At 42.9% G+C, this 24,809-nt stretch overlaps 1 protein-coding gene across 1 annotated transcript in view; it reads right to left on the bottom strand.

Annotated features, from left to right (window-relative positions):
• Pogz (pogo transposable element derived with ZNF domain) overlaps positions 1-24,375 on the bottom strand; it is a 34,250-nt gene extending 9,875 nt beyond the window's left edge. Inside the window, 3 exon segments of the mRNA XM_059266589.1 lie at positions 4,646-4,831; positions 6,764-6,888; positions 24,162-24,375. Of these exon segments, the coding sequence (XP_059122572.1) occupies positions 4,646-4,831; positions 6,764-6,887 (310 nt within the window). The 5' untranslated portion in view covers position 6,888; positions 24,162-24,375.
• Between the last annotated feature and the right edge of the window lie 434 nt (positions 24,376-24,809).

Raw genomic sequence — 24,809 nt, 5'->3', positions numbered from 1 at the left:
ATGTTAGGAATAATGCCTATTAAATAACTGTAAAGTAAATTGGTATGATAGTAGAATATTGCTGTGTTACTGAGTATTTTGAGTGTTTACTGATATGTGTCTAGTAAACTCACTTCTTAAAATTTCAGGTGATGGTTTATAAAGTTGATAACTGCAACAATAAAGAATGATGAGAATGTTTAAAAACATTCTTCTATAGGAAATACCAACTGTGGTGGTCTGGGTGAGAATGGCCCCTATAAGTTCACGTTTGACTGCTTGGGCCAGCTGGAGAAGGATTGGGTCGTGTGGCCTTGTTAGAGGAGGTGTTATCTGAGATAGCCTTGTTATAGCCCAGGCTGGCCTCAAACCCAGCCAACACTCCTGCTTCAGCCTCCTAAGTGCTGGGATTACAGGTAATATCTGCACAAATTTTATTCAGTGCTCACTGCAGCTCTTTAGAGGTGAAATGTCAATGTGCCTTTTTTGTTTTTGTTTTTTTGTTGTTGTTGTTTTGTTTTGTTTTTCGAGACAGGGTTTCTCTGTGTTTTTTTGGTGCCTGTCCTGGATCTCGATCTGTAGACCAGGCTAGCCTCAAACTCACAGAAATCCACCTGGCTCTGCCTCCCGAGTGCTGGGATTAAAGGCATGTGCCACCACCGCCTGACTCAGTGTACCTTTTATACTCTATTGTTAACACATTAGTCAAATAATGGAAAATATAGTCATCAAAAATTTTAGAAAGGGATTGAGTAAGCTGGGTGGTGGTGGCACACGCCTTTAACCCCAATGCTTGGAAGGCAGAGGCAGGTAGATAACTGAATTCAAGACCAGCCTGGTCTATATAGTGAGTTCCAGGACAGCCAGGGCTATACAGAGAAACCCTGTCTCAAAAAAAAACAAAACCAAAACAGAATGTTAGGCCAGGCAGTGGTGATGGCACACGCCTTTAATCCCAGCACTCGGGAGGCAGAGCCAGGTGGATCTCTGTGAGTTTGAGGCCAACCTGGTCTACAGAGTGACATCCAGGAAAGGCGCAAAGCTACACAGAGAAACCCTGTCTCGAAAAACAAAAAAACAAAAACAAAAACAAAACAAAACAAAAACCCAGAATGTTAGAAAGGGCTGGAGATGTAGCTCAGTTGGCAGAGTGCCTGCCCAGCATGCATGAGGCCTCTGGTTCAAATGCCAGTGATACTCAAGTCAGGCTTGTGTTACATGCCTGCAATCCAAGCATCAGGAGTAAGGAGTACCTGGGAGGCAGAGGCAGAGGCAGAGGCAGAGAGATCTGTGAGTTCCAGACCAGTCTAGTCTATAGAGTGAGTTCCTAGCCAGAGTTACATGGTAAGACCCTATCAAAAACAACAATAAAACAAAGTTATAAGTATTAAAATGTAAAATAGCCACTACATACTACAAGAAAAAATCAGGGAAAATGTAGTCTGTATGATTCTATTTTTGTAAAAAAACACATCATTACACATAGCATACAAAAGTGTATAGAAGTAACTACTTGTGCTGGGCAGCGGTGGCACAATGCACTCGGGAGGCAGAGCCAAGCTGATCTGTGAGTTCGAGGCCAGCCTGTTCTATAGAGCGAGATCCAAGACAGGCACCAAAACTACACAAAGAAACCCTGTCTAAAAACAAACAAACAAACAAAAAAGATGTAACTACTTGCATAAATGAAGAATTACAAATAATCATTTCCAAGTGATTTTGTTTCTCCCTTTTGACTTTGTTACCTAGATTTTCTCTTCTTTCCTACTCTATTTTTCTTTAAGACAAGATCTTGTTATTTAACAGACTGGCCTTGAACTCACAATCCTGAGTACTATGATCACCGGCATGTACTGCCACATCTTGCCCTGTTCTAACATTTTCTACAATCACTTATTTTTATTTTGTGTGTGCATGTGCATGTGCGGGACAGTGGCTAGCCTCAGGTGCTGCTTGCCTTGTTTGGGTTTTGGCTTTTTTTTTTTTTTTTTAAAAAGAGTTATTTATTTATTTATTTACTTACTTACTTACTTATTTATTGATTGATTGTGTACACAGTGTTCTGCCTGCATGTTTGGTGAATGACAGAAGAGGACACCAGATCTCATTACAGATGGTTGTGAGCTACCACGTGGTTGCTGAGAATTGAACTCAGGGCTTCTGGAAGAGCAGTCAGTGCTCTTAACCTCTGAGCCATCTCTCTAGCCCCCTGGCTTTGTTTTAAGACAAGGTCTTTCACTGGCCTGGAGCTGGATGAGAGGCTAGGCTGGACAGTGAGCCAAGATCTACCTCTTTTCATCTTCTTGATACCCAGGACTTTTACATGGTTCCTGGGAACCTAACTCAAGTCCTTGTGCTTCTGTGGCAAGCACTGTAATGAATGAGCCATTTCCCAAGCCCCTGCCTCTTTCTTTCCTATGACAGGGTCCCAAGAAGCCTAGGCTAGCTTCAAATTCAATGATGTAACCAATGATGACCTTTAACTTTGGGCGTTCCTGCCAACCTGTGGAGTGCTGTGACTACAGAGGTGTGCTACCACATCCAGTTTATGTGGTGCTGGGGACCTAACTCAGGGCTTTGTCATACTACAAACTCATTCTAGCTGAGCTACATCTCCAGCCCCACATATTATTTTTACAGCAATACAATTTATTTCTAAAGGAAATAAAATGACTACATAGGCAGACAAAGCAGAAGGAACCAAGTTTATGACAGCCTGGGTAGTTTAGCTAAACTCTACCCCAAAATAAACACTTAAAAGGGGGCTGGGAGATGGGAATATAGCTCAGTGGTAGAGTGTTTACCTTAGTATGAAGCTTTTATTCAATCCCGTGTGTGTGTGTGTGTGTGTGTGTGTGTGTGTGTGTGTGTGCCGCGCGCGCGCGCATGTTGTGTGTGACCATGTTCAGTTCCTAATAAAACACACACACACACACACACACACACACACACACACACACACACACACGGAAAAAAAAAAAATCAAAAAACATGAAGCACAGCCTTTTATTCCCAGCACTCAGGAGGCAAAGGCAGGTGCATCTCTGCAGGTTTGAGATCAATCTGGTCTACATACCAAGTTCCAGGCCATCTAGAGCTATAAAGACCCTGCCTTATAAATAACATTCTTTTAGCAGTACAATGAGTCCATGAAAGCATATATTGCTATGAATCCTATATAGAGACCCTTCCTCAAAATAAATAAATGAACAAATAAATGAACAAACAAACAAACAAACAAATAAATAAATAGAGTTCTTATTTAGCAGTACAATAGCCCATGAAAGCATATATCACTATGAATCCTAAAATGGAAACTGTCAGGAATCATCTTCAGTTGTAGCACAAATTATTAGAAGAGTCTTATTAATAAAAACAAACCTGGAGCCAGGTACTGGGGTCAACACTGGAAGACCAGAGAAGCAGAACACAGCCACCTGACCTTGCCAATTCCTCAGTTGATCCTGTTTCCTCAGACTGGAAGCCTTTTTGAGTCCTCATCCAAATGGATCTCAGCCAAATTGCTGCTCAAAGGCCTAAAAGCTTAACCAGGCTCTAGTTCCTGGTTTTCACACTTTATATGCCTTTCTGCTTTCTGCCATCACTTCCTGGGATTAAAGGTGTGAGTCACCATGCCTGGCTGTTTCCAGTGTAGCTTTGAATTACAGAGATTCAAATGGATCTCTGCCTCCCAAGTGATAGGATTAAAGGCGTGTGTGCCACCATTCTCTGGCCTCTATGTCTACCTAGTGGCTGTTCTGTCCTCTGACCCCAGATAAGTTTATTAGGATGCACAATATATTGGGGAACACAATATATCACCATATTCAGTATGTAGAAAGTCACCAATAATGAAATACAAGTTGGGTATTGGCACAGGTAGAGGCAGGAGAATCAAGAGTTCAAGGTTAGGGATGGAGAGATGTCTCAGTAGTTAAAAGAGCACGTTTTGTTCTTATAGAGAAACCAGGTTCAATTCCTAGCACCCACATGGCAGTTCACAACCATCTATAATTCCAGTTCCAGGGGCCCCAACACCCTCAGACGGCATCAGTCATGCAAGTGGCACACAGACATACATGCATGCAAAACACCCATACACATAATGTATATATTTTCTTTTTAAAAAGTGAGTTATTGGCCAGCCTGGGCTAAATGAGACCCTGTTTCAAAAAAACAAAACAAAAAACGAACTAACTAAACTTAGTTAGTTTAGATCAATAAAACATCCTGAAAATGGTATTCCTTCACCATTTCATCCTAGCAGAAAGCAACTCTTCTCTTTAATACCAAGGAGCCAACATCAAAGAAACCTCCCAGAGAAAACAGAGAACATGAAGCTGCCCTGGGAAAACTCCTAACCAAATGAACAGGACTCTCTGATCTAAAGTGTGTGTATGAGTGGGTAAACAAAACCACCGACAACAGTCGAGTTCATCTCTACAATGTCAAGTTCATCTGTTCTACTCCAAAAATTATCAAGCAAGAATCCGCTGACCTGACTCAAGCCATAGCATCAACCCAGCACTGGCTGAAGGAACACAGCACCTACAGCATTCCTTCCACACCAAAGAACAGTTCCTAAAGACTTCTCCAGCTAGCACAGCCACGGGACCACCAGGGACAGCGAGGGAGGTCTTTTTAATTCTCTCATGCCTCTATCCCAGAACACTTTCCCAATAATCCCACTTACCATTGTTGTTGGCAATTAGTGTGACAAGAGTCTTCTTTGTACTGTCGCTGTTCTGTGCCCCACTGCTACTAACAGTAGTGGATGTAGAGAGGTGCCCAGCAACAGACGCATGGGCAGCAATGGGCACTGGAGCTGAGACTGGCTGCTGGCTCACAGAAACTGTGGGGAAGGGAAGGCATAGTCACTTGGAGACAGGGACAGAAGACACTAAAGGATTCTGCTTCTACTCTTCTCTCTTTACCTTGTTTCAACAGTCAGAAAGTTTCCTACTTCATTCAAAATTCCAACTGATAGGATTTTTCATCCTAAATGCCTCTCAGCCTACCATTTAGACACAATCTCTTTGGTCTTCATGTCTTCTCCTACTACTGTGATAAAATACCCTGACAAAAGCAACAGAAGGGAGAATGGGTTTATATGACTCACAATTTCAGATTACAGTCCATCACTGAAGGAAACTTAAGGTGGCAAGAACTGAGGCTGCTGCTCATCATTATACTGAGTCAAGAGCAGAGAACAAAAAATGAATGAATGCGTGCTGGTGCTCTGCTCATTTACTCCACTCCTCAACAATTCAGAATCCTCTTCCTAGGGAATGATGCCACCCACAATGGGTGGCTGGGCCTTCTGACCTCAATTAATGTAACCAAGATAATCCTCAACAGGTATGTCTGCAGGCCAACCTGATCTAGTCTCTGTCAATTCTAGATTGTGTCAATTTGCCAAGTAAAACTGACCATCATACGTTCTTTGTCTTACATTTCCTGGTTAATTAAGTTAGGTCACTACTGGGCTAGAGAGATCACTCAGCAGTTAAGAGCACTAGCTGCTCTTCCAGAGGACCCAGGTTCAATCCCCAGACACCACATTGCAGTTCACAACTGTCTGTTAACTTCATTCCAGGGGATTCAAGGCCAGGGGATTCTTCTGACCTCTGTGTACACCACGTATGCATGTGGTGCAGGCATACATGTAGGCAAAACACCCATACTTGTTAAAAAAAAAAATCTCAGCGAAGTTGGGTCACGGACCTCTGAAGCAGGACTTCACCATTTTGCTCTCTACAACACGACTGTATCTTTAGGACTCCTAATTTACCATCACCACTACTAGAATTTATAGTCCTTCAGAACAAGCCACCTGTAAAACTTGTACTGTGTCCTTTTTCAGCCTAAATCAACGCTATCTTCAGGTCTCAAGGAAAGGAAAGACAAAACAAAACAAAACAAAACAAAACCCCAAACTGGTATAATTCAGGAGAAAATGCCTACCTTGTGAATTGAGGGCAATCTAGAATTTTACCCCCATATCACTGATAAAATAGAAGGTAACAAATCTTAATTGATAAACTGGCCACTAAGACAGACACAAAGAATCTTTTCTCAACTCACAAAGCAAACCAAGTTCAAGAAAACAACAAGTGCACTGTGACTAGGGACACAAATCAGCTCTGACACATGCCACTTTACATCCTTGTTCATGGAGGTTTGGTAAGAGGACATTTGACAAAGTTAATCCAATCTCAGTTTCTGAAATGAATTAAACAGTTTACACATTTTATAAAGAAGCAGATACTCATAAACTAAAGCATGGAAAAGAAGGTAATGCTGATGCATAAAAAAGCAGTCTTAGGGTACTCCTATTCTCTGTCTCTGTCTCTCTCTCAGCAGGGTCTCACTCTACAGTCTCTAGTTAGCCTGGAACTTACTATGGACCTCCGGCTTGAGGTACTCTGTCTCAAGCCTCCTAAGAGTTAGAATTACAGCTGTGAGCCACTATGGCTTTCTCTGGTTTCTTTTTTTTGAGACAAGGTCCCATGCATCTCAGGCTGGTTTCAAACCTGTTGTACAGCTGAAAATGACCTTGTGTGTAATTCTCCTGCCTCCACCTCCACTGCTAGGATTACAGGTATGTACCACCATCCCTGACTTATGTGTTGCTGGAGACAGGGCCTAGACAAACACTACATAACGGAGCGACACCACCAGCCCTCTCTCTGGATTCTTAAATTCTTTCTCTATATCACACATCCTTAACACTTCAAAATAATTAATGTGAACAACAACCTAAGAGCAAAAGAACTTTAGTTACCTGGAGTAGTTTTATCCACTGAATTGTAATCTTCAACTACAGAGTCCTCAATGACATCACTGATTTTCTGCCATGGCTCCAGTTCCTCCTCCTCACATTCCATAAACAGGTCGGTGTCCGCCATGCTACAAGAAAAAAAAGTTAGTAAGATATTGATCTAGAATTGGAGAAACAGTTATATACCAAGTGTAGAATATTTGTTTGAAAAAGGGTATACTGTAAAACAGGCTAGCCTGACACTTACTAAGCTGCCCACACTGGTCCTCAACTCAGGGCAATCACCCTGCCCCCGCCTGCCAATTGCTGGCATAGTGTGAACCACCATCTACAGCTGCAATCATATTTGTGATTTGATTAGTAACCTACCTTCTCTATGCTACCACTGGGTCAGAGTGACAAGTGACATTTAGGGTTTCTCTGTGTAGCTTTGCGCCTTTCCTGGGACTCGCTCTGTAGACCAGGTTGGCCTCGAACTCACAGAGATCCGCCTGGCTCTGGCTCCCGAGTGCTGAGATTAAAGGCGTGTGCCACCACTGCCCAGCTTGACAATTGACAATTTTTATCCTTGAAAATTAGAATCCTTTCTACAGCAAATTCTTCAGTAATTGGGCTTACAAAAAAGGTTAAAGACATAATACCACAGAGGTCAGGATGAGGTAAGTACAGTGGCATGCAAGGGTGGGGTGAGGTAAGTGCAGTGGCATGCAAGGGTAGGGATGGAACTATTCTGTCCATGGAACTATTCTGTCCATTATAAGCTGTTTTCCATTACTACTGATCTTTTTATTGTCACACTATGTATGTATGTATGTATGTATGTATGTATATACAGGTATGTGTGCCATAGCATATATGTGGAGGTTAGAGGCCAACTTTCAGGAATTGATTCTTCTCCACCATGTGGGTCCCAGGAATCAAACTCAAGTTGTCAAGCTTGGCAGCAGGCACTGAGCCAACTGAAAACCCAATACTTTTTTTTTTTTTTTTGAGCTAGGATCTCATTAACTAGTCTCAATTGGCCTTGAACTTGCTATGGCCTGAACTCACAGAAAGCTACCTGCTTCAGCCTCCCAAGTAGGGAATTAAAGGCATATGCTAAAAATAGCATGCTATAAGTGACAGAAAGCTAAAAGGAGGCTAGGCTATGGGGGAGAGGGGCACTGAAGGGGACAAGCAAGGAGGAGCTAGGAAGATGGAGAAGGACCTGAGTTCAGTCCCCAAAACACCAAGTATGGTGGTGAGAAACTTTTAATTAAAGCACCGAAGAAGAAAGGAGATGGGCAGATCCTGAGGCCTCACTGGCCAGCCAGCCTAGACTAGCCAAAACAGCAGCTCCAGGTTCAGTAAAGACCCTGACTCAAAAAGTAAGGTGGAAAGCAACTGAGGGAAATACCTAATTTCAACTTCTGGCCTAAGCACACACACACACACCATCTATCTGTCTGTCTGTCTATCTATCTGCTGCCCCCTCTCATGAATAGATACATATATACACAAATTGTTAGAAAATGCCACAATGAAGCCTAATGCTGTGATTGTTAATCTAAATATATTTAAATGTAGCCGGGTGGTGGTAGCACACAGGACTGCAATGCTTAGGGATTTTTGTTGTTTTGTTTTGTTTTGAGATAGAGCCTCACTATGTAGCTCTGGAAATCGTTAGTTTAAGGCTAACCTTAAACTCAGAGAAAGATGACTATTTCTGCCTCCCAAGTTTGTGTCTGAGTCAAGTTAGTTTCTTTTTCTTTGTTTGTTTTGGTTTTGTTGAGACAGGGTCTCTCCGTGTAGCTCTGGATGCCCTAGAACTCACTGTGTAGACCAGGCTGGCCTGAACTCAAGAGCTCCTCCACCTGCCTCTGCCTCTGCCTCCCAAGTGTTGGGATTAAAGGCGTGCACCTCTATGCCCAACTTTGACCTGATAGTTTTGTCATTAATACAATCTAGAATCATGAGAAGAAAGTCTAAGTGAGGGACTGCCTATATTGGGTTGGCTTGTGTGCATGTCCTGGGAAACTTTTGTTTTAATGCACTGGCTGCTCTTTCAGAGAACCCAGATTCAATTCCCAGCACCCTTATGGCAGCTCACAAATGTCTATAACTCCAGATCCAGGGGATCTGGCACCCTCAAATATAAGCAGGCAAAGCACCAATGCACACAAAATAAATAAATCTTTAAAAAAAGAAAAGAAAGAAAAACTGACCAGAGCACAAGTAAGCAGGTGAGCATGTGTTCATCCATTTCTTTTCTGTTCTTGACTGTGGGCATGATGGGACTAGCTGTTGAAGTTCCTGCCTTGACTTCCCTACAATGACGATATGCTATAACCTGGAATGAACTGTAGGCTGAAATAAACCTTTCCCACCTAAACTGCTTTTTAAAAAGATTTACTTTGGCTGATCGGTGGTAGCACATGCCTTTAATCCTAGCACTTGGGAGGCCAAGGCAGGAGGATCTCTATGAGTTCAAGGTCAGCCTGGTCTACATAGTTCCAGGACAGCCAGGGCAACACAGAGAAACCCTGTGTCGAAAAACAAAATAAACAAACAAAAAAAGATTTACTTTGTATGTAGGCGTGTTTTTGTCTGCATGAGCACCCATGTTTGTCTGGTGCCCACAGAGGTCAGAAGAGAAAGTCAGATTTTTTGGAACTGGAGTTATGGGTGACTGAACCACTACCTGAATGCTGGGAACCAAACCCAAGTCTGCTGCAAGAGCAGCAAGAGCAGCAAGAGCTCTAACTACCGAGCATCTCTCCAGCCCCAGGTGCTTTATCTCCAGGCATTTTTTTTTTTTTTTTTTTTTTTTTTTTTTTTGGTTTTTCGAGACAGGGTTTCTCTGTGTAGCTTTGCGCCTTTCCTGGAACTCACTTGGTAGCCCAGGCTGGCCTCGAACTCACAGAGATCCGCCTGGCTCTGCCTCCCGAGTGCTGGGATTAAAGGCGTGCGCCACCACCGCCCGGCCTAGGCATTTTTATCTTAACAGCAGAAAGGAAACTATGACTGTGGGTACTGATTCTTCTTTTAACATTTGCACCTAAGGAAAGAACCCTACTTGCCATACTCTAGTCTAGCACTGCCCAGCTAGGAATTCTGCAAACTGTTTCCAGGATCCTAGAGTCTACTTTCAATTTGCAAACTGCCTACATTATATGCCTCTTTCAGAAACTTGACCGCTGTACTTTGAGCAATGTCCAAGAGATGGCACTGTCTCCTTTGAAAATGTAAAATATCCCACAATGTCTCAAAGAGTCAGGGACAACCAGGAACCCGTTTGGGAACCTGTTTTAACTTGTAAATTGCTTAACTTGATTCTAGGGGACCTCTAATTATCTATTTTAATTATGCATGCCTTTTCAAACCAAAACCACAAAGGGAAAGGAAAAGAGCAAAATATCTAAAGAATTACTTAAATTCTCTCATTCTGCTTAACATATATAGATATTAAACAATGCTAGCCAGAAACTGAATTCCAGAAATTAGAAAACAACCACAGAGCTGGCGAGATAGCTGGATGGGTAAAGACACTCCACAACCAAGCCTGACAACTCAACTTCAGTCCCAGCATCCACGTGGTGGAAGGAGAACAAACTCCCCACAAGCTGTCCTGACTTCCACAAACATGCTGTTACATGGGCACAACTCCCCGACACACACATTTCACATTCACATTCTCTCTCTTTCACTCACTCACTCACTCACAGAGTAAATAAAGGTAAAAAACAAGAAATATATACATTTGAGCCAAAGATTACAAAACACATGCCTTTTTATTTACCAATTAGTTCCGGTTTGGGAGGGACATTTTATATTGCTGTTCTTTGCTATGTAACTTTATATTGTACAACCTTCTTGCAATCAAGAACCCAGAATGACAAGTACGACCTGGACGGAAGCCTCTGCAGATGTTAAAAGGACACTACTGCAGTGGTGACCAACTAAAAACAACCTCTCCATACATATACCACACAAGATACAATTTTCTTTTAACTGAGCAGAGGTATCTGAAAATTGTGATCTTCATACTATGCCTGTGAATATTTTAACAGCATATTCCAAAAGGCTGATCTTTTATATTGAGTATTTATAATCTTCCTCCTTTCTTCCTGTCTCTTCCTCTAGTTCAAACATGGTCTTACCTGTAGTTCAGGGATGGCCTGAAATCTGCAATCCTCCTGCCTCAGCCTCCACACCCTAGGATTACAGACTGTACCATCTTTTAAGATACTCTAAATAACTGGGATAAATGATTTTTGGTTTTGTGAAATAATGAATCTAAATGACACAATTTTTTCTAGCTGATTAAATTATGTTGTTCCTCCCATGAAAAAGGCTAATTCTAAAACTGAAAAATGAATGGGAAAGCAAGATGTTTATGTTCTAACTCCTTAGGAACAAGAAAAGTAACTTCTTCCCTCATTTGTAAGTACTGCCAAGTAGCCAACACAATTAAAATGTTCAAAATGTAAAGAAAATTCCAGTTATCAGAAACAGTTTCCTTCCTTCCTTCTTTTCTTATGCAGAAGGAACACAGCACTGATCAGTGAGGCTGTGCAACCCAGTTAGCAGTAACTGCTGACTGACAGCACATTTTATACGTATCCCCAAAATATATCTGAAAGACAGTGAGTCCAAGACTTTCAAAACACGTAGACCTTGATTCTGACCTAGACTGGCATCTCTATTATCGTTTAGGGGGAAAAAAGAGACTGTTGGAGATACCAAACTAAATCAAATCCTTGCTGAACTTTAAAATTAGCATCCTTCCTGTGGCAATCCGTTTATCTTCAGGACTGGGTGATAACTAAGATGAGGTCAGCAATGGGGAGGGGAAACAAGAGGATCCCCCAGGGCTCTGGGGCTGGTAAGCCTAGCCTCTCAGGTGTGAATCCTAAGCCAATGAGAGGCCTTGTCTAAAAAAAAAGCATGGTGGATGGGGCTGGTAAGTCGGGTCAGGGTTAAGAATGCAGGATGCTCCCAGAGCACTCAAGTTCAGTTCTCAGTACCCATGTCAGGTGGCGCACGACCAACAGTAACTCCAGGAGATCGAACGCTTCTGCCTTCTGTGGGCACCTGCACTCATGTGCACACACCTACACACAGATACACACACATACATGTAGTTAATTCTTTAAAAAAAAAAAAAGCCCCTTTGGAAAGACAGCTAAGGTTGTCCTCCACACACATGCACATATACAAACAAGCACATACATCTGCACCAAAAAACTTCAGCAATATGATAAAATGTAGCACGAATCTTAAAAGTTCTTATTAATAAGATCAAACCTGAGGCCAGTTATTGAGGTGAAGCTGGAAGATCAGAGAGAGAGAACAAGCCACAGCTACCTCACCTCGCCAGCTCCTCAGCTGGTCCTGTTTACTCAGACTGAAAGCCTCTGAGTCCTCATTCAGAATGAATCTCAGCTGACCTGCTGCTCAAAACCTAAAATCTTAACCAGCTAAATGCTTCTAGTTTCTGGTCCTCACGCCTTATATACCTTTCTGCTTTCTACCATCACTCCCTGGGATTAAAGGCTCGCTTTCTGGGATTAAAGGCGTGAGTCACCATGCTTGGCTGTATCCTTAAACACATGGATTTCTGCCTCTGGAATGCTAGGATTAAAGGCGTGTGCTACCACTGCCTAACTTCTATGTTTAATATTGTGGCTGTTCTGTCTCTGACCCCAGATAAGTTTATTAGGGTGCACAATATTTTGGGGAACACAATACCACCACATTTCCCCTTTTTTATCTAAAATTTAAAAAAGCTTATAACTAATACAAGAAAAATTATATCCAATAAGTATATACAATATACACAGTCAAGATTACATTAATGATGTCTAGTCCATTAACATTTGACAGATTCAGACAAAAAACTCCATTAATATATAACAATGTCCAGTCCAGTAACATTTGATAAACTCAAAAAATTTTCATTACTTATCTTATTTAAAACTAGTTCCTTTTTAAAAGTAGATTCCATAATCTCCCTTTTTATCTTATCATATCGATATTCTCTCTTTTTTCTTTTCATAATAGATTCAATAATCTACCTTTTGTCATTTTGGTATCTTCCCCTTTTTTGCTTTAATGTAGATTCAGTGATCTACCCACTTATCCTATTATTTCTTTATCTTTTTTCTCAGAGTAGATTCGATGATCTACTTCAATAAAATGTTGTAATTAATAAGGATACTCAAGAAAAAATAAGCATTCCTTTCAATGATCCATGGTATACACTTTTGCACTGTTTTTGTTTGTTCTTTAGAGAGGGCCTCATTATGCAGTCCCGGCTGCTGTCCTGCAACTCACTATATTAGACCAACCAAGCCAGCCTTGAACTCAGAGCTCCACCTAACTCTACATCAAAGTGCTGGGATTAAAAGTGCGTACCACTACACCTGGCACTATCTTTTATTTAAAAAGGAAGTGTTATCAAATATAGAGCATTAAAAATATACAACTACTACCAGGCAGTGGGGGCAGTCTAGGCAGAGGCAGATGGGTCTCTGAGTTCAAGAACAGGCTCATCTACAGAGGGAGTTTCAGGACATCCAGGGCTACACACAGAAACTCTATCTCAAAAAAAAAAAAAAAAAAAAAAAAAAAAAAAGTATAAATATGTTTAAACCATCATTCCACTTACAACCTTTCAAACTAACATTTTACTGGGGATCGGCACAGAGGAACATAGATGGGGACAGGGTCTAAGTTGATCAGGCTGCAACTCAGGAAGTCCTGGGATCCTCCTGCATCAGCCTCCCTATAAGTGAAACAGGCTTGAGCCATGAGATACAGCTTATTTTCTTTCTTTCAAAATGGGTTGTTTTATTAGTTTCCTCACACTGACCAATAAGCTTGTTCTTGCTCAATAAGCTATCATTATGATGCCACAAATCAATCATATTTAATGTTCTGATCCGTGCAGCTTATCCTACAATACTCAATGGCCTACTTTGGTCAATGAGAATGTCTTCCTGACTCCTGAGTCCTTCAGAGGAACTCAGTGCTTGTAGGATACAAATCCTTGCTAGCTGACAAGATGGTCCAGGCTTTCATCTCACACATTTCCTGCCCCCGACCTAGACCAGCCATTTCTCCAAGGAATAATATTGGTGAGAGGCAAAATGTGAGACCGTAATCTAGATGCTAGACGCCTCTCTATTCATTTTGAAAATAAACTATCTTACTAGTATTAGTTTAGCTATCCTCAATTTTGCTTCTATGTTATCTCAAAGAAAGTTTCTATGTCCACAATATGTATTCTAGAACCTTTGAAAAAAAAAAAAAAACTTCTGAAAAATCTTACTGGAAATGCCCTTCTGATGAGTAATTTCCACTACTCACTAATATGTAGTTATATATATGTATTATGTAAACATCTTGTAATATTATATATATACATGCATGTATGATGTATCTATGTATATGTGTATCTGTTTCTGTTCAGTATATATGGGTGTCATCCTTAGGAATGTCATCTACTTCCTTTCCAGAAAGGGTTCCTCACTGGCCTGGAGACCAATAATTAAGCTAGATTGGCTAGCTGTGGGCTAGGGATGCTCCCTCACCACCACACCCAGCTTCTGGGAATCTACCGCCCCACGTTCTTTCGTTCTTAGACCATCACAAGCCAGGCGAACGCCTTTAATCCCAGCACTCGGGAGGCAGAGCCAGGCAGATCTCTATGAGTTCGAGTCTAGCCTGGTCTACAGAGTGAGATCCAGGACAGGCACCAAAACTACACAGAGAAACCCTGTCTCGAAAACAAAATCAAAACAAAACAAAAACAAAATAACAAAGAAAAAGACCATCACAATTATATGTATTCCCTTTCCTTCCCTCAATGAGAGACTTAGACCATTTTCCATATTGTCATAATTTATACATTGTTAGGAAAATTAAAGCAGTTAGGTGGTGGTAGCACACACCTTTAATCCCAACACTTGGGACCAGCCTTGTCTACAAAGTGAGTCGAAAGACAGCCAGGGATACTCAGAGAAACCCTGTTTCAAACAACCAAAAGAAAGGGGATGGGGGTTAAGCACAAAATAATGAAACCAACACTCAATACAAGTATATAAGGCCATTTAAAATTATTTTAAAAATATTTTGTGGTGAACACCAGGGGGTGGTGGTGCATGCCTTTAAACCCAGCACTTGGGAGGCAGAGGCAGGCGGACCTCTATGAGTTAGAGGCCAGCTTGATCTACAGAGCGAGATCCAGGACAGCCAGGGTTCTTACACAGAGAAACCCTGTCTAGAAAAACCAAAAAACCAAACAAACAAACAAACAAACAAACAAAACAAAGAGCTGCTTGGTCTTCCAAAACCCAGGTTCAATTCCCAGCATCTATATGGCCACTCACAACTGTCTCTAACTCTGGTTCCAGGGACATGACACCCTCACACAGACATACATGCAGTCAAAACACCAATGCACATAAAATAAAAATAAATAAATTATTAAAAAAATGTTGTTTTGTTAGTTTTTTTTCCTTTTTTTAAAAAAACTTTTTAGGGGTTGGGGATTTAGCTCAGTGGTAGAGCGCTTGCCTAGCAAGTGCAAGGCCCTGGGTTCGGTCCTCAGCTCTGACCAAAAAAAAAAAAAAAAATTCTTTTTAGCTGGGTGATGGTAGCATGTGCCTTTGATACCAGCACTCTGGAGAGGCAGATGGAACTTTATGAGTTTGAGGCCAGCCTGGTCTACAGAGCTAGTTCCAGGTCAGCAAAGGCTACACCAAGAAACCATCTTAAAAAAAGAAAGAAAGAAGAAAAAAAAAAATTTAAATTTTATGTGTTTAGTGTTTTGCCTGGTACCCATGGAGGCCAGTAGAGGGTGTCAGATCCCCTGGAACTAAAGTTATAGATGGTTGTGAGCCACAATGTGGGGGCTAGAATCAAACACACGTCCTTGGGAGGAAGAACCAGCGCTCTAAACTGCTGAGCCATCTCCAGCCCAGTATTTTTCTGTTTTTTCATTTTTACTTATTACTTTGTGTGGGTACTGTGAAGCACGCTACACATGTAGAGATCAGAGAACAACTTTGTGGAAACTTTTTTTTTGACCAACAGGATATTGACAGATTACCACAAAGATATCAAATAAAACTCATGCTGAGCCAGTGAGGTGGCTCAGTGAGTGAAGGTGCCTGTCACCAACTCTGAAGACCTGAGTGTGAGTCTCAGGACCCACCCACATGATGGAAGATGAGAATCGACTTCCTCAAGGTGTCCTCTGGCATACTGCACACGCACAAAATAAAACGTAATAAAGTTTTAAAACTACTCCTAACAAAAATAGGTGGGGAGAGAGCTCAGCATTAAGAGCAAACATTGGTCTTGCAGGACCCAAGTCCAGCTCCCAACCCCCTCATCAGGAAGTTTAATTTGCTGTAACTCCAGCTCGAAAGCAATCCCATGTCTTTGGCCTCCGTGGGCATCTGCACTCAAATGCACAAAACCACACACCACACACATATACACAGAATTCAAAATAATACATAAAGTCTTTAAAAAAAAAAAAAAAAAAGGCCTATATACACCCTGGCTTTGTCTTTTCCTTTCCCTCCATCCCTCCCCTACTATGAGGCAATGAGATAAACCCAGAAGTAGGACATTCTACAGGAAAATAATCAGAAATGCAGAGTATGGGACATTCTATAAAACACTAAGATTTGAAAGTTTGGTGAAGACAATACCCCATTAGAAGAAACTGAAAATACACAAGCAAGTGAAACACATGAACCTTTGCTGGGTCTTGGTTCATCAAACAGCTATGGAAGGAATTTTGGAACCATATGATGGCAAAGGCCTCTAATCCTAGCAACTGGAAGGTGAAGGCAGGGGAATTACAAGTTCAAAGCCAAATACACAGAGAGTTAAGTCAAGTCCAGACTCCATGAGACTCTGCTCTCCCTAACCCTCAAAAAGACAAACAGGAGGTGGAGAAGGTTAAGCATTCTAGCTGCTCTTCCAGGGGACTGGAGTTCAGTTCCAACTCACAACCACCTCCAACTCTAGCCCCAGAGGAGCCTATCCCTCTCTTCAGGCCTTAGTAGGCACATACTTTTAAAAAGACATGGGGGGGGGGGTGGAGAGATGGCTCAGAGGTTGAGAGCACTGGCTGCTCTTCCACAGGAACTGGGTTCAATTCCAGGCACCGACATGGCAGCTCACAACTGTCTATAAATCCAACTCCAGGGGACCTGGCACCCTCACAGAGACATACATGCAAAAAACCAATGCACATATTAAAAAAAAAGGAGGGCACTTTGGGGGTAATTGAAATATTTTAATATAGACTACACATTAGAAGACATTCAAAATTTTGACATTCAGGATTTTTTAATTTTATTGGGTAATGGCATAACTGTTATAGAGGATAAAGTACTTACTCTTAGCAAATACATAAATAGTAATTGGAACTAATAAGTGGAAATGTCACAAATATGACTTTAATGTGGTTTAGTAGATATTTTGGCCTTTTTATAGCAAATTATCAACTTTTCATATTTGCACAAACCAAAATATTACAAATCATTGTTGTCTAGGTCATAGGTCCTTAGTGTTACTTTCTTTCAACCTTTTCTACATGCATTATTGGTTATAATCAATCTCCTTCTAAAAGAAGGAAGAGGATACAATACAGAAATGATGGGGAGAAGGGTAAATTATTCAATCTACTTTAATCAAAAAACTGTTAATCTTATATATTTTAATTGGTATGATTTTAGTTTATTGACCCAAATTTAAAATTATTCCTATTATGCTGTATTATGTTTATGCAGCTCAATTAAAAATGTAATGTATAATTAAGAAATATGGATTAATAGTCATCTGTAATAAAACCTATAGTCATGTTAGTTAGGTTTTCTTTTTTTTTTCCTAAGATTTATTTATTTCTTATGTATACAGAAGAGGGTGCCAGATCACATTACAGATGGTTGTGAGCCACCATGTGGGTGCTGGCAATTGAACCCAGGTAAATGGAAGAGCAGTCAGTGCTATTAACTTCTGAGCCATCTCTCCAGCCTATTAGTTAGGTTTTCTAAGTATACAAAGATATATTTCAGATAGGTAATCTTCAAACACTTCAAAGACCTATAGAATATGACATTTAAAATGTTTTAATAACTTAAGACTTTCCATGACGGTGAAACATGTCTACTCCTGACAGCACCAATATATTCCAGAAAAGATAGCATCGAAGAAACTTTATATGAAGTTTGTTTTCTTTATGGCAAAAGCTAGCCATGTGGGCAAAGAAATTGCCCTTGTCTCAATTGCTGACAGTTACTGTGCAAACTGGACCAGCAGGACACAAGAAAAGTGACTGCAGAACTTTGCCAAGACAAGGTAGGACAGTCCTTCAGAATTCCTGCTCCACAGCAAAGTCTGTCAGATACACTAGGCCTGTAGGCCAGAGTTGGATGCCCCAACATTATAGAGAAACTTTGGGTAACTATCCAGGCAGCCAGATGTTTCTGTCATTTCTCACATTTTTTGGAAGTCGCTTTCCTACATTTCCTTCTTACCCAGGTAACATTATTTCCTTCTCAGGTCTTTGATGGAGTTAAAGACTAGGCAGTTATAATTAACTTTTTCCTTAGTTATGACAAAAGATAAATTAGATATGAAATTTCAGACTTACCTAGATAATTGAGTGTTTTCTCTGATTTTGTCAAATATAAATAGACTAGATATTGTAACTATAATTCTTAATAACTGTTTTGTTGTATGTAATTTTACTATGCTAAAGTTAAAGTTAAAACCTTCCTTTTTGATTAGCCAGAAAGGAGAAAATGCTGTGGGATGATCCTTCTGTATACTGTGAATATGTACTGCTCTCACTGGTTGATAATAAAGCTGTTTTGGCAAGGCAAAGTAAGTTTAAATGGTACAATCAAACTGAGGACTCAGATGAAGAGGGGCAGAGTCAAGAAAGATGTGAGCCAGCCACCCAAAAAACAAGATGCCAGAGGACCGGTAAAGCCACGGCCATGTTGCAATACATAGACTAATAGAAATGGGTTAATTTAAATTAAGAGCTAGTTAATAATAAGCCTGAGCCATTGACCAAGCATTTGTAATTAATATAAGCCTCTGTGTGATAATTTGGGAAGCAGCTGCCAGGTATTTGAGACTGGGTGGTTGGGACAAAAAGGCTCTGCTTCTGGTTACAGACTTTTCTTTAAACACTGGAGTGAGGCTTGGTATAACAAAGCATTCCTTTAATCCCAGAACTCCAGAGACACACAACACAGGCAAATGGATCTCTATGAGTCTAAGGCCAGCCTGGTCTACAAATCGAGTTCCAGACACCCAGGGCGACACTGTCTCAAAAAAGAAAGGGGAAAGGAGGGGGAGGGTGGTGGTAGGAGACTACTGAAAGGGACTCTGGCACAGTGGGGGCTTCCTCTTGGACCCAGATTAGGTACAAGCCACACCCAAACACCTGTTTTCACAGAGAGACCCTTTATTAATCTGGGAAGACAAGTTAAAGTGGCTGCTTTCTGACTCACGCAGAAAAACAGCAGCAAACGACCTTGCAGGTGTAATTTTTTAAGAGGGGGAGGGGAGGTCTGTGTTAGAATGGGCTAGGATGTGATGGTAAAGGAGATGAGGGAGAAGGAGAAGGGGACAAGGGGAAGGGGGCAGGGGTGTTTGTCCCAGAGGGACAAAGGACTGCCTCTGGATAGAGAAGAGACAGAGGTGGCACATGGGCAAATGGTAGTTTATAAAGGTAAAGGGGAAACCCCTTGTTAGGATGAAGAGTTTAATTTTAATTGGGCATGTTCATTAGGTGAGCCAAAGGGGGCTTCTGACTGCTGGACTTTGGTAGTCTCACGAGGAGGAAGTGGCCAAATAAGGGAACAGACCTTGGTGGCTAGCTTTAGAAATATAATCTAATAGTTTTTAGCAAGGCAGAGGGAATGGGGGAGAAGGGCAAGGCCTGCCAGAGCCACATGCTGGAGTGGGCTGGTGTCCCTTCAACTACCATTATCTTTTTGGCTAGTAACAATTTTGGCTGAATTTTTAAAGTTTCCCTAATGCTAGATGCAATTATGAGGCTTATATATACACACATTTCTCAGACACTAAAAAATAATCAAGAAATAAGAAATGGAGAGGTTGTTTAAGAAATGAATCCTAGGTAGATTCTATAGGCCAAAAGAGATAGACTGTGAGATAAACAGTCTTCCATTAATCCATTATTAACATCTTGGCAAACTAGCTGGTTTCTGTATTTTGCAGTAATTATAATGGTAACATGATGCACTCCATTTTTTTATGCACTCCATTGTAACAGTGTAACTCACATAGTCCTATCAGTAATATCCAGTCTTGTCTTTGGCATAATATTCTTCTATCCATGATAGAGCATTTGCCTAGCATGTGCTGGGTCCTCATTTCAATGCTCAGCATGCTATAACTTGTATTTTGGTAGGCTTTTTTTATTTCTGCATTGAAAAAAAATTTTTTTTATTGTACATCTGTGAGAACAGGTACATGTGCTTCTGCATGTGTGCAAAGGCCAGAACAAAATGCTGGGTGTCCTCTCCTATCACTCTCCCCAAACCTGGAGCTAGCATCTTCTTGGCTAGGCTGGAAAGCCACCAAGTCCCACAGATACTTCTGTTTCCACTGCCAGCAAAGCTGGGGTTACAGGTATGTACAGGTTGCCCAGCTTGTTATGTTGAATGCCAGGATTTCAACTGTGGTCCTCAAGATTTCAGAACAAACACTCAACTGATGAGCCATCTCTCCAGCCCCCCACCCTTGTACTATTTCACACTGTGCATTGATTATATGGAAAACACTGACTTACTGAGTTATGCCCACCTTCTGAATGGCATTTTCATCATGTAGTATTTTTTTAAGATTTCATGTACCACGTAATCTCCCAATTTCTCCCCCGTCCCTCTATCACTCCTCCTCTAGTTTCGAGACTCTCTCCAGGACAGCCTTGAACTCAAGTCAATCCTTCTCCCTTAGCCTTTCACTGGGATTACCAAGATGCACTATCACACCCAACTACATATTTTTTTTATAAATTATTATTTTTATTTCATGTGCATTGGTGTTTTTTCTGCATGTGTGTCTGTGTGAGAGTGTCAGATCTTGGAGTTACACACAGGTATGAGCTGCCATGTGGGTGCTGGGAATTGAACCTGGAAGAGCAGTCAGTGCTCTTAACCTCTGAGCCATCTTCCAACCCCCTCAACTACATTTTTAAAGTGACAGTTATTAACTATGGCTATTATTTTTTTAAAGTGTGTCAAGTCCTGGAAAGATGTTAAAACTCAGACTGTTAAGTTTTTTAGAATTCTAATTTTCCTTTATCACTGGAAACAAATGTCAGTTGCTTTCCTAGTACTGACAAAATTCACTCCATTGTCTTCCAAAAGGAACACTGAAGTGTCAAGTCTAGTCTGTCAGTCATCCTTCCAGGTGAGAATGCAATTCTATCAAACAAGTGGCTTACAGCAGCAACTCAATCCCACAAAAGCTTTTCCTCATGACAACAGTCCCTCCTCCAAACAGTGGTGGCATTACCTTCATACAGTAATGCTGTGACTGTTATGAGCCAATCAACCATTTTCTGATTGAATTTGAGCCCCCCCCCCCGCCCGGGGGGGGGGAATTTACATGTAGTACTTTAAGTTTCATGAAAGCTGGTAGCTGAGAAGGTCAGAGGTCCTAGTGGGAAGCTGCGGCTGCTGTTTTGCTCAACGGCCACTGCATCCCCATCAAACGGCCTTCTGAACATGCATGTTTGTGCTCAAGGCGCTCTGTCAGCTCTGCTCAGAGAAGCACCTCTCTGCAGCGTTTCATCATGCATTTCATTATGCAGACTCTCATCACTGGCCAAAGTGCTAATAAGAGGCTATAGAAGAATGCTCAATTCTACATGGAACATCTCTATGGCCCACTCCAAGGATCAGGGAGCATCACAGAGGAAGCAGAAAGAATGTTCAGAGCTGAAGAAAGGTGAAGAGTGTTGTGGAACGCTGACATGCACTCTTGACCTCGGCAACTGTGACTGCCTGCATAAACCTGCACAGGACTATGTCAACATGCCATCATGAAAGCGAAAGGGCTCAAGAAGCCCCATCCTGCTCTAGTCAGTCAATGGTTGCTGGGGTAGGAAGAGACATTTTCTTCATGGTAAGTTGCCCATGTTCCCGTAAGCAACATTAATTAAATTCACTAGGTCACCTACTCCCATGGCCAAAAAGATATGAAGGTAGGAGGGGCTTGAGGTAGGGAATCAGTAGGAGCGGGAGGAGGACAACTGGGTAATGGGGTTGTGACTACGATCAAAATACACTATATACATGCATGAAAATGTCATAATGAAACATATACATGCTAATGAAATACTTTAAAAATACTTCCATAGACAATATACATGCTTTTCATTTTTAATAATTCTTTAAAGTTAAAGATATACTCCAAAGCTGAAATTTGATTAATATTAGCAGTTTCATAATAAGCAGCCTGTTCTCCATCAAGGGCATTCTCAAGTCAGCACACCACTGTCTGGTGATAATGCCTCGAGTTTACCTAACATCTCTTTTAAATCACCAGTGCAAAAGCCACAGGAGAAAAACAAAAAGCCTTACTTATAATTCTGGAAAGTTATGGCCTCACAACTCCCCTGAAAGGGTCTAAGAGGTATCTCCTGGGATCAGCTAACCACAATGTGGAAATTGCTTTCCTCAATTATATTTTGAAAATGGGAGTGGCAACTCTAAAGTCCCTGTTCACTCTCTAAGTCCATTCTATTTTGTTACTTCATTTGACATACCCTACAATATAGAAAAGGGGATACAGTCTAATTGTTTTAACATATTTTGATCGCCTTTCCACAGAACCAATAATTCTCAGTGTACTGATTATCTTAGTTAAGGGTTGCCGGTTGTAAAGATGATATTGGCCCTCCACCCTAACGCCCCCCCCCCAAAAAATGAAAAAGAACATTTTCAGGCACATAGCCCTTAAACTCCACATCTAATCATCTCCGAATACTGTTCTATGCACTCTAAAGTTACGAAGGACTACAATCAATAAGTCATCGTCCAAGCTCCTACTTCCAGAACAAGGAAGGAAGGGGTCCGGGAAATTACTCCCTTCCCCGTTCATCTGGGGAAATTCCTTTAAAACCCCATTTTTCCAAGTGTTTTGTGGTACAAAGGGTGAACAGAGTGTGGAGAAAAGGGCTATCCTCTGCACTGTTCTGTAAGATACTACAATTCGATCTCCATTTCCTCCTCAAGAACGAAAAGGCCAAAAGACTCTCAGCAGCTCTTTTTCTGAAGGCTTAAAATAAGTGAGACTAGAAACGTGCAATGTTACTGACAGTTTGAAAGAATTCCACAACCCGGGAGAGGAAACCAGAACCACGGGCAGAAACGAGGGAAAGCAGGTGGCTCGATGACATTACTCCTCTTCAGTAGGTGCTGGGAATCTAAAGAAAATAGTCCTCGGGCTAAACATGGCGCCTAGCGGCAGGGCATAATCACCAGAAAATAGATTCTGCCCCATACCATTTTGTAAATCACGGCGCCGTCCATGCATAAATTTGGGGGCCGAGGGAGGAGACTTCGTCCACGAGCTGCCGAGGCTCGGGATGTCCTCGCAGACGGAGCGGGATTACATAACACAGGGGGACCGGCGGAGCAGTCACTCGCTTGCCTCCTCCCGCTCAAAACCAGCGCTCACGCCTCCGCGCGTGGGGGGCGGCGGGCACCCCGGGCACCCCGGGCACCCCGGGCTCCGCCGCTCCGCCGCTGCGGCCTCGCGCGCCCCCCCACACCCCCCACTCCCCGTCCCCCACCCCGTCCCCATGCCCATCCCCAGCGACCGCCGCCCGCGCCGCCCACTCCTCCGAGACGCTCGCGCCCGGCGTGCTGGTGGACGTCGGCGGTGCGCGGCCCCGCCGGGGGGGGGGGGGATGGGGAGGGAGAAGGGGGCGGCGGGGCATCCCCGGGCCTGGGCCACCGTCGGCCGGGGCGCGCGGCTCCGTGGCCGGGGGCACGCGCACACGCGGCGCGCGCGCGCGTCCACACACACACACACACACACGCACACATATACACCGACAGACACGCGCGCGCGCGCGCCGCGCCGCGCCCCACGGCCGCCGCTGCCGTGGGCCGCGCCGCCACTCGGGGGGGTGGGGGTGGAGGGGGTGGGGATGGGGATGGGGGGGCCCCCGCGGGCGCGCGCCCCGGCCCCTCCCCCACCCCCGGCGCGCGCGCCCGCGGGCCCATCCCCCCCCCCGCCCCCTCCCCTCTCATTGTCTCGCTCCGGAACGCCTCGCCCAGCGAAAAGATAACGGAACCCCCGGGAGAAGGGGGTGGGGAGCGCCGGGGCTCGCTCGCTCACTCACCTCCCGTGGTCGTCGCCGCCGGTAGTCTGACCCGAGGAAGGCGCCGTCGCCTTAAAGGGACCTTGCACCCGGCGCCGGGAGTAGGGGGTGGGAGCAGGGGAGGGGACGGGGGTTCAGGGGGGAGACGGAGGAGAGGGAACCGTTGGAAGCTCCTCTCCCCGAGGGTGAAAGGAAGCCTCCCTCGGGTTCGAGTGATTGGGGTGGATTTTTTTTTTCCCGAGGGGGGCGGGGGGGGAGCCCCGAGGGAGGGGGTGGGGGGGCCAAGGAATGCGGCTCCGTGTACGGGAGCTGGCGCGGGGGAGAGAGACGCCGACTCCCCCCACCGACCCTCTCGCCCCGCGGAGGGATATCTCGCGTCACTTCCGCCCTCCCCTTTTCGTGCTCTTTCAATTGGCTAGCGAGTGTGCTACGTCATCGCTCAGCCTAACCCTCGTCCGGGCTTCTTTTCTAGTCAAGTTTGTCTGGTCCTGCAAATAAATAAATAAAATAAAGATTTCATGGAGAAAAAGAATAATTAGCTTCACAAGCAGTGTCCAAATTTTGCTGAGAAAAATGGGGGTCCCAAAGAAAATATTTCCCAGTTTTCTTTCTTAGACTTTCCAGAGGAATTTGGACTCTCCTTACTTTCCACTCAAGGTTTATTCCCAA

The sequence above is a fragment of the Peromyscus eremicus genome, chromosome 6 (genome assembly GCF_949786415.1).
Source record: "Peromyscus eremicus chromosome 6, PerEre_H2_v1, whole genome shotgun sequence".
NCBI lineage: Eukaryota > Metazoa > Chordata > Mammalia > Rodentia > Cricetidae > Peromyscus > Peromyscus eremicus.
This window is presented reverse-complemented; position numbering and strand designations above follow the sequence as displayed.